Source organism: Pezoporus occidentalis, unplaced genomic scaffold, assembly GCF_034315485.1.
Source record: "Pezoporus occidentalis ecotype Australia unplaced genomic scaffold, CSIRO_AGI_Poc_V1 ctg229, whole genome shotgun sequence".
NCBI lineage: Eukaryota > Metazoa > Chordata > Aves > Psittaciformes > Psittacidae > Pezoporus > Pezoporus occidentalis.
In genome coordinates this window covers 132,003-142,742 of record NW_026914169.1, presented here as the reverse complement: position 1 = coordinate 142,742, position 10,740 = coordinate 132,003, and the positions used below count along the sequence as shown (strand labels likewise).

Below are 10,740 nucleotides of genomic sequence, written 5' to 3'. Positions count from 1 at the left end.
CCTCTCCTTTACCTTCCCACCTTTCTTAACCCCAGTCTTTAGTCTCAGACAAGCCATGCAATGACGTGCAGCCTGGAAGGGGTTCTACACTTTATTTCCTGAGGTGTCACACTGCTTAGAATGGAAACACTTCTCTCAAATGAGGGAGAGCGACACTGAATGTTGACCTGCTTCCCAAGAGCCTTCCTCTCCCTTTCTGCTCTTCTTCCCATCGTCTCTTCCCACCTCTTATCTCCTGCCCCAGCAGACCCAAAGGGATCAGGGCAGCTGGCCCCCTGCCGTGCTCCACGTGGCTGGCTGTCTTCCTAGGCACGCTGCTCCCATGACCAGATGCTCCAGGGCTACTGTGCGTGGCAACTTCTCCAAGGCTGATTTTCTTGCTCCATGGCAGCTACGAGAGCTCCCTCCAGCAAGTGATGGGGAGAAGGTGGCAGATGCACCTTTACTTTTTGTCCCTGACTCTCATTCCAGCAAATTCATGAGGCCATACTGTAGAAAGGGAACAGTCACAGGCAGAGCTCAGCTCTATCTACCACAGCCAGGACTCACATGATGGCAAATTTGTGCTTGGCAGAAGGGCTCTGAATTTCTGGGTAGTATGTGTGGAGCACTGGGCTCAGGATGGCAGAGAACACACATGTGAATGACTTGCTGGTCTCTTCCCTTTCTGATCTCTGTGAATTACAGCCTTTAAACACACACGCAGTCAATTCTAACTCTACTTCCCAGGCTTTCCAGCTGAGAAATAAGTAGCAGAAGACAGAACTCCTGAAGCTCACCCCTTCCCAGCTCACAGCAGGGCTGCAGGAGCCCTTGGGGCACTAACTGCTTCAGCACAATGACAGTCCTGCACCCACTCAGGTAGTGCCCAGCACACCTCACATCACCTGACATGGCACAGTCAACTATTGGTCCATATCCTTTCCTGCTTATCTTTCTTGGCAGCTTTCTCCCCACTTCTCTCCTTACATAGCAATCAGCAATAATACCTCATGGAATAATTTCTTCACCCAAAGGGCTGTCAAGCCCTGGAACAGGCTACCCAGGGAAGTGGTGGTCACCATCCCTGGAGGTGTTTAAATGATGTATAGATGTGGTGCTCAGGAACATGGTTTAGCGGTGGGCTTGGCAGTGCTGGGTTAGCGATTGGGCCCAATGATATTAAAGGTCTTTTCCAATCTAAATAATTCAATGATTCTATGATTTTCATTGCCTCTATAACCATAACATGCATTCCTCTTGTATGCTCAAATCTAGGACAAGGTAGCACAACTTAAACCACTTTGAATCTCCTTGTGTTTTCACCTGACAGATACAACAGAATGTCACATAGACACCTAGTTTGATCTTACAGGCCAAGAGCTCTCCCTGCCTACAACTTAAAGCAGTTACAGTAGGGCCTGCACAAAAATAATGTCTGAAGCTCTCTGCCCCTCTCCTGGCTGCCCACAAGTAGTGCATGCACATGTGCTCCCAGGCCAACAGCCTTCCTGTAACCATTGTTTCAAACTCCACTACTGGGATATCCCAATATCTGCCCTTCAGTCAGCAGCAGAGGTTGCTGCAGCCTCTGGAAGGCAAGATGGGAGACGTCTCTAAACTGCGTAACACCAGCAGGATATAAAAGTCCAACCTAACCGTATATCTAATGTAGGCTGAGATGATAGTATTGTTTGAGCAGAGCACAATGTGAAGCTTCCAGCTTCATTGACCCCAATTCATTGCAGAAGTATCTTCATGCTGAAGAGATCTGTGCACACAGATGGGTCAGAGGACACTATAAACTAGATAAAAACTCATTAGACTAGTAACATGTATGTTCAGCTCCTGCCCAGCCACACTACGCTGGCATCCTCTCCATAGCAATGCGCACGTGACAATGTGTGTCAGCACATCCCCAGGGTCCTTATGACACCATGTCAGATTTAGTTTCAGAATAAAGGCAGATGAGACAAGATCTTAGGAAGAAGTTCTTCCCTGTCAGGGTGGTGAGGTCCTGGCACAGGTTGCCCAGAGAAGCTGTGGCTGCCCCATCCCTGGCAGTATTCAAGACCAGCTTGGATGGGGCCTGGATAGGAACTGGCACTGCACACTCAGCCACACTTTGCAGGGCCAAGTGGCTGTTCAGGTAGAAAAGAAGAACAGAGAGCTGGAAAAGCACTTCATAGAATCCCAGGCTGGCTTGGCTTGGAAGGGACCTTAAAGCTCATTCAGTTCCAATCCCCTGCCATGGGCAGGGACACCTTCCACTAGACTAGGTCTTATTCTTCTAAGTTACAGGGTAAGTGGCAAGCTGAGGAAGCTCAGCAGTAAGGGTTTAATGGGACTGATGAAGGAAACCAGAGTGATTTCTCAAAAGGAGAGTATTTTAGCTCTGACAAGCACTTATCAAGTAAGAACATGAACTCTGGCCGATGTAGCAGTGGTGGGATAATCTGGCTGGCATATTTGCTGTAACAAAGATACTGGCTTTATCCAGAGGACAAAACACACTCTTAATAAGGCAGTATTACCTTCATTTGTCATTAAAGAAAACTGAGGCAAGGAACAGCTTTGAGTTGCTTCCTGCCAGACAGAGGCAGAGCCAGATGAATAGTAAGTTCTTAAAAAAAGCTACAAAATCATGAGCCATATGCTGTGCTATCAGACAATGTGTTTTATAAAAAGCACATTTGGGAACAGAAGCAGCTCTGTGTGAAGAAAGCATTCACACTGTGCCTCTACTGCATTACATCACATCTCTGTTAAGCAACTGGCTCAACTAAAATTTTGAATGCAGCTCTTGTAATAGCTGGTCATCAAAAAATGTTAGAAGAATCCCTGATCACGATCAGAGAGGCTTGTGCTCCCCACTGAGGTTTCTCTTACAATCTGTGGTGTTACAGTGTATCAGTTCTCCAAACATTTCTTGCTGCTGCTCTTCCTGGTTGCTGTTGGATCTGAATGACGCAACTTACGGCTTCCAGGGTGGCAGAAGCAACAAAACCCTTCATTTGACTGACCAAAAATAAACCAGTGCCAGAGGACAAAGACATTGTTTAGAGCAAAGAAGACCAAGGAAGAAACACGGGTGTTTTGTAAAAGGGTAATTTAGACAGGTGAGAAAGTGCTGTTTGAGAGCTACATTTCAGAACTATTTGTATCTAACTGCGGGTCCACCCTCTATGCTGCCTCACCTGCTCCAAGAAAATACACTGAAGAGATAAGCAAGAGGAGCTTAGAGTCTTATGAGAAGTTAATGTAACACTTAGGTGAAGAAAATGGTTTGGTTTCACTAACCATTCCAGCAGGAATTCACCACCAGGAAGCTTGTCTGACCCTGCCTTCAGGGGTGTCAGTAAATGCACAGCTTTGACTTTGCTCATCATAGGTGGCAGACAGGCATGGAAACAGACTGTGAAGGGAGTCCAGGGGCTCTCCTGCAGAGGTATCTCCTAAAGCCCTGGCTGGACAAACATCATCCTGAAATGGGTTAGGCGGGGCTAATCAAAGAATATCTCAAATTGGAAGGGACCCATAAGGATTGAGTCCAGCTCCTCACTTCAGGGAAATGGAGGCCAGGTTAGCTCATACATCTTTTCAAAAACAAGCCATTAAGACCCAAACAAATATTCCCTGTGAATGCATAACTAATGAACATCTCAAATTTTGCAATCCAGTAAAAAACAAGCAATGAAAACCATTGTGGCAATCCTGTAAAGGGTGTCTGTCTATTGACTGCTTTCTCATGATCAGTAGTCCTCCAGTTTAAAAGCCAAGGGACACAGGGAGAAATGACACTTTTAAGTCCTTTTTAGACCTCTCTAATGAGGGTTTATTGTGCCAGTCTGCAAACACACAAGGTCCAACTCCTCTATCTTATATAGTTTGCTACAGCACAATTATAAAGGGCAGTTTGTGTTGTAAAAAGTACAGGGGACCCCTTTGTTGTATTTCTGAACAGAAAAAAACACTCCAGCCATCAACAAATGAAAAAAAATAAAATCCACAGAACATCAAATTGACTAACTAAAATAGTGTCACTTAAAATTACAGCATCAGATTTTTAAGGGTTTTACTGGTGTTCACTCCTAAACACTCAGGTTTACTAAAAGTGACACTGCCTAGTTACAAAAACCCAGTGACACTGAGGACTACCCCAGGGATTTCTTTTGTCCTCACTCTGAGAGTAGCTGCACGAAATGTTGGCAAATAAGCAACTGTTTGCACCCAGCACAGAGAAGAAAAATGCTGTTACAAATGCAGGAAATTCATGATCTAGTGATTATGCTTATAAATTCACTAGATCTCAAAAACACCATCTCATTAAAATATACCTTCCATTAAAAAATGCTTCTCATCACACAATCATAGAATCACAGAATCAACCAGGTTGGAAAAGACCTTTAAGATCATCAAGTCCAGCCTTTGCTCCAGCATTGCCAAGTCCACCACTAAACAAGATCCAATCACCGATGCACCTAAACTTGCCCCCCTTGCAGCTGAAGCACTCATCACAGCTTCTGATGTGCTACATGAAGTCTATGCTACAGGGTACGAATATAGAGACTGTGAATTTCCACCTGCCACCACCACTCCACACCAAAGTCAAGAAAACACAAAATCACCCTCTCATGTTTCACAGAAATGCAATTTATAAAATCAATAGCTTATTGATTGCTTGGCAGTGTCTCTTATGACTTCAGTAAACAGCTCTCATCCACATGGGACAAAGCAGACAGGAACTACTTCTAATCTCGCATGGTTGCACGAACATAGCTCCAAGCATGTTACTTGTAAGAGGAAAAATGACACAAGCAGGACTGCGTTATCCATCATGGCCATGGCTTTGTAGAGATCTGCACTTTCCAATCTATATCTGATTTTCCTGCTGCAGGGCAATTAACAATAGACATTTGACATTATAAACATCCCCTTACACAATATTTATTCATCATAAAAATCCAGAAATGGACAACAGACAAAAGCTTCATTAAAATGCACAGGCTATTATGTGCCATTAAGTTCTTAAGTGCAGCAGCATTTATCTTGCACATACTTCAACTACTTTGTCAGGCACAGCTTCCCGTTAGCCTCTCTGGCAGGACAGCTGGCCCTGGGCTGCCGAGGCAGAGCACCAAGATGTCAGTGACAGCAGCATGCTGTCTCCTCTCACCACCTCCAGAGGCAGAGCTTTCACTCCTCTGGCCAAGAAATAGCCATGCACCCTTCGTACTTGAGGTTTCCAGTTTGAAGTCTCCAATATCCAAGTGTATCCGCAGGTCCAGCAACAACTCCCAAGATTTGGATCTTGCTGTCACCTCCCGGTAATGCCATACAAAAGAAAGCACACCGTATCACTACTGTCTGCCTCCTCAACTTAGGTGCACCTTCTACAGATGCTTAGAAGCACCCACATCCCATACCTGCTTCCAAAGGACAACCATCCTGATGACTGCAGGAACTAAGTCCTACACAGATAGCCATGTGCTTTCTGACTCCAACAGGACTTCAAGTAATGTAGGTTTAAGCGCACCCACACAGGATGACAACCACTGTGCTGTTCAGCAAGGTGCCAACAGGCAAGAATGACATTTACTAGGATCATTTTGCTAGGATCATTTAGATGAAGCAAAAGGAAGGAAATTAGGAAATTTGCTCTGTTCCTTCTACTGACCAAATTAAGGAATTAGAACAGTTTTCCATGGGCAGACAGATGGATCAGAGATTGGTAATGGGGGAGAGGTTCCATGAAAGTTGCTGCTTCTGATCCAGTCAAGGCTAACTCTTTGTTGTCTTCTGTTGTCTCCCCTGTAAAACAAGCAGAGAACTTAACACCCAGCACATCCATCATGCAAGCTAGTTGCATCAAACAAGAACATTCTTCAACTCATGCAGCATCAAGACCACAGTGACCCAGGGAGAGAAAAGATGAGGCAGCATGTAAGACCTGCATGGCCTCTTCACTTGCTCCATGGGTTAGAGGCGGCATTTTTCTCTGGGGCACTTAACCCTATGTACAAAAGTCAGTAAAGAAAAATATTCCTGCCTCAAGAAATAGAATAAAATTTCATGTGGTTTATATCATTTTCCCACATCACTGAGGCTCTCCAAAGAACAGGGAACCTGGTATTAGCTATTCTCATGAGGCTGGAATGGGAAGGGCAAGATGAAATACACTGAATTACACTTTTTTTCTAGATAGATCCAGTATTGTTAAGTGTCAGCTGGGGAGATAAAGAATAATAAATATTAATGACCCTCCCAGAAAATCTTCTCATATCCTTGCAGCCACCTAGCACACACTTGAAATGCAAAACCTCAGGAGTGGTATGAGCAAGCTGTAAAGCTGTCCAGTAATGTGATGCCATCTCTTTCTTATATCCTTGCTGTCTGCCTTTAAAAATTGCACTAGTCTGATCTGAAGATGTTACAGAGAAGAATTCCCACTAATGGAGAGTGAGCCTGTCCTTCCCCAAAGCTGATTCATCTTTATCTTCTGTGACAGAGAGACTGTAAATCTCTTGGTGTTCCTCACTGTAGCTGCACACTCTTCAGGCTTTTAACCATCCACCTCTGTGAACTTTCTTTTTCCATAATTCTGGACCAGACTGGAGGCTGTAATTTGAGAAGCCTGTCCTTTTTCCCAGCTCTGGAAGTCATTCAGTTCTTTCTGGCCAGCTTGAAACAAGGCTCGCTCCAGTTCATCCAGCCGAGCCACTAGTGCCGATGTGTCTTCATTGTAGGCATTCTGAGAGGAGTCCATGATACGACGAAATCGGCTAATAAACGTCTGAAGAAGATAAGGAGAATTACTGACAGGTAACACAGGCTTCTCACATGCTAAGAATCTTACTTTTGGGTGTAAGCTCCCAACTGGGCAAAGGTCTGCAAACAGCACAGCACCTATTAACATCGGCTACACAAAACTTTTCTTGACTGACCTCAGAGATCAGTGCCTGATCTACTGGATGGGAAGGAAGCAAGCACACTATCAGACTTTGGCTCCTTCCTAATGACAGGCTTGAGCACAGCACAAGGTATAACGCAATTACAATCTATTCCATCTCACTTTACAAGCAATCACTGCTTTAGAGAAGGTAGACAGATCTCATGCCACAGCAGCTGCTGCAGGAACATTCAAATGGCAACTTGTGAAAGGGCCTGGAAGTTCAGCCAAGCTGCCACTGTAGAACTTTCAATATACTGAAAAAACACTAAGCCATGAAATAGGTGAAAAAAAAAAAAAATCAAATTAAAAAAATAATCAAACCTACAACTAATAAATTTTGAAAAGCTAAGCAACAAGACATATTTAAAGATTTTTATTTCCTGCCTTACCTTTGCCTTTGGGAATTAAAAAAAAAAGGCTGACAGTCTTTGAGAACTGTGCTTTATTATTTCAGAAGCTGATTTTAATCATCAGAACTGTACAATTTTAGAGATTTATAAAATGATACATTCTAAATTAACAATTCTCTTATTGGCTTTGCTACCAAATAGTTACCCTTCACATATGTAGTCCCTAAATGGTTGGGAGAGAGTTTTTTTTTTTACGTTTTGTTTATTTTTTAAGTCAGCACAACTCCCCTCTTGTTTGCTTTTAATCAGGGGGAAGCATACCTTGTGTACTTTGATTTTTCTGTCAGTAATGTGTGCTAATGTGGCTCCTTTCCCCAAGATGTCCATTAGCAGAAAGCAAAAAGACAAGAAAAGGTGTGGTCACCTTCCCCAGTGCAGAAAGAAAGCTTTCACTGGACAACTCTAAGAAAGCAGTAGTGCTTTAAAGCCTCTCTGCATCGGCCTTCATCTAAGAAATAAGAGAGAAAAAAAAAAAAGCCAATAGCAATCATCCCAGACTACTTAGAGAGCTGGTGGAAGAAATCTCAGAGCTGTTAGTGGTTATCTTTAGAAGCTTAAGGAGAACAGAGGTCTAGAAACTGGCAAAGATGTTATCTATTCTTCAAAAGAGATAGGGGAGATGGAGGGGGAGGAAGGAAGAGCCAAGAAATTACACATCCATCAGTATCAATTTCTGGAAAGGTACTGGAATAAATGAAGTATACATAAACTTCTGCAAGAAAACAGAGGAGTAACAGCCAACATGGATTTGCCAGGAACCAACTCTGAGAGCCCACCCTAGTTTCCTATGTTGACAGGAGGACAGGCCTTACAAAGGGAAGAAAACCAGCACACTGGTACCTGTCATGGGGCACCCATGGTCACTACGGGTGGTCAGTGAAGACAATTACACATCCTCCCTACCAAGAGGGAAGAACAAATTGGATGGAGTTCGACAGAGGTCTATCTGGAACCAAGTACTATTTGATGTATTAATTGTCAAAGGAATAGAAGTTACACTTGTTAAATTAGCAAACAACATGTAGGAGAAGGAGATGGGATGACAGCAAGCATGTTAGATAGCAAAACTCTTAATTCATAAAGATTCTGACAAATTAAAAACATGGTGTGAAAACAATACAAGGCAATTCAGCTGAGGCTACGGAAAGTTTTACATTAAGGCAGAAATGGGAAACTGTACGTATACAATAAAAGGAGTATCTCTGTGTGTATGCAGTCTGTACCATCTTACTGTGGGCTGCAAATCAAACACCTAGCAATGTCACTTCATCATAAAAAAAAGGTGCTGCACTATGAGGAGCAAGGAGCATCGCAGCCTACAAAATTCACATAGTATTCTTTTTGTTTCCATCAGCACAAGCCCTGAGCAGGTCACTGTATGCTGCTCAGGGCACTGCACATCACAGTGCATGCAGATCAACGGGAAGGACAATCAGAGGTTAGCAAGTATGGCCCACAAAGAGATGGCAAATGAGCTGGGACTGCTGCAAGAAGGAAGAGAATAATCCATCCTCAGCGTTTACTCTGGACGAGACAAACAGAACAGAGCTTGCATTGCTGTGAAGGAGCTTTAGTTTAGACATGAAACTTTCTATGATTAGGATGGCAAAGCACTGAAATGGATTGCCCAGAGCAGTGTCAAGTCTCATCATTACAGAGCTTTAAAAACAGAGTAGAAAAATAGGAAGTATAGAGGGTGAATTAATCCTGGCTTGCAGGCACAATTAGATAATCTTATGTCTCCTCTAGTTTTACAGGATTTTATGAAATGCCATATTGACAGTGAGGAAAGTCCAAGCTAAAATTACACTCCTGGGTGCACAGTTGAGGCTTCTACCACCAGACTGTGCAGTTGCCAAAAAGGTCATCCTACAGCTTGATCTAGAGGACCATCATCAGTACAGCAGTCAGATCAATTAAAACAAATGGCTATTCCTCCTGAAGACTGCAGAACAGCTGGGAACAAGACGAAGATGAAAAATGTACAATCACTTTTCAAGACTTAGTTCTGATACTTGCCTGCAGGATAGCCTGAGCTATCTCAGGGTTCTCTGGATTGTCAAAATTGAGGAGCTGGGAGCCAAATCCATAATAGTATGGCCCCATTTTATGCAGATCAACCACAGTGGCATCAGCGCTCAAAACAGTCCTCCAGGCTTCCTTGTAAATCTTTGGCAGTTCCACAGAAATTATTCTTCGCTTGCTGTCATGCAGACCTTTAGCAAGCCACAGAGGGATTTCCAGTTTTGATCCCTGCATGACAGGGAAAAAAAATCAAAAGTTGTCCTTGCCATGAAAACACAAACCCTAACCCCAAAGACAGCAGTGAGCTTTATTAATAAGATTCAGTATTACAAAAAGTCTATTTTGTTTTCCAAGCAGTCTACTGTAACTGTCATAAAACCCAGGAACACTTTATAAGCATTAATTATTACTGCAAAGATATACAATTTTTTAAAAAATTAATGTTGTAGAACCTCATAATTGACAGATTATATATGAAGAAGTTCTTTACTGTGAGGGTGGTGAGGCACTGGAACAGGTTGCCCAAAGGACTGGTGAATGTTGGCAGTGTTCAAGGCCAGGTTGGATGGGGCATGGAGCAACCTGCTCTAGTGGAAGGTGTCCCTGCCTGTGGCAGGAGGTTGGACCTGGATGAGCTTTAAGGTCCCTTCCAACCGAAGCCAGTCTGAGATTCTATGAAAGGCCGTCAGCCTGTCCTTAACCCTAAAGTCCCCCTGGCCTAGAGCCTACAGCTCCCAGCGCCCCTTGCGCCTCGCCTCCGCCGTCCACCCCAGCCCATCCGCGCGGGGTCTGTCGGGAGTGGTAGTTCTGCCCTTGTCCCGCCGGTTACCTCCGTAATGGCGTCCCCTCCATGGCCCAGTGCGAAACCCAGGCGCGGTAGGCTGATTTCGGCGCGGCCCGGCAGCTTCTCCTGCGACATCAGGATGTCGTCCAGCGACAGAAAACTCTCTTCCAGCCCCAGCCCGGGGCCCACAGGGAAATACGCCTCAGACATGGCCGACGAGCGGGAAACGGAACAGGAACAGCACCAGCTCCCGCCCAGCCCGTCACACACACCCCACCCTCCGCCCTTGAGCGCGAAATCGCACATGCGCCGTGGAGTAGCCCGCCCTTACTGTCGCAGCCCGCCTAGAGGCTGGTATTCGTAGTCTCCTGGCGCAGGCTGGGTAGGAAGGGGTGTCGGAGCTCATCCAGGTCCAGCCCCTGCCATGGGCAGGGACACCTTCCAGTAGAGCAGGTTGCTCCAAGCCCCGTCCAGCCTGGCCTTGAACACTGCCAGGGATGGGGTGTCTCAATCTCCCCTTTGGCAGGTTAAAGCCATTGCCACTTGTTCTGTCTCTGCTTAATCAGGTTTAGGAAACACACCTTTGTGCT

General features: G+C 44.7%; 1 protein-coding gene across 1 annotated transcript; it reads right to left on the bottom strand.

The window, feature by feature from the left end:
- Positions 1-6,037: 6,037 nt before the first annotated feature.
- Positions 6,038-10,422, bottom strand: GINS3 (GINS complex subunit 3). Its single transcript, XM_062621145.1, has 3 exons — positions 10,196-10,422; positions 9,361-9,594; positions 6,038-6,772 (listed from the first exon to the last, which is right to left on the bottom strand). The coding sequence occupies exons 1-3, from the start codon at positions 10,358-10,360 to the stop codon at positions 6,542-6,544; spliced, it is 630 nt and encodes a 209-aa protein (XP_062477129.1). The 5' UTR covers positions 10,361-10,422; the 3' UTR covers positions 6,038-6,541.
- Positions 10,423-10,740: the final 318 nt, after the last annotated feature.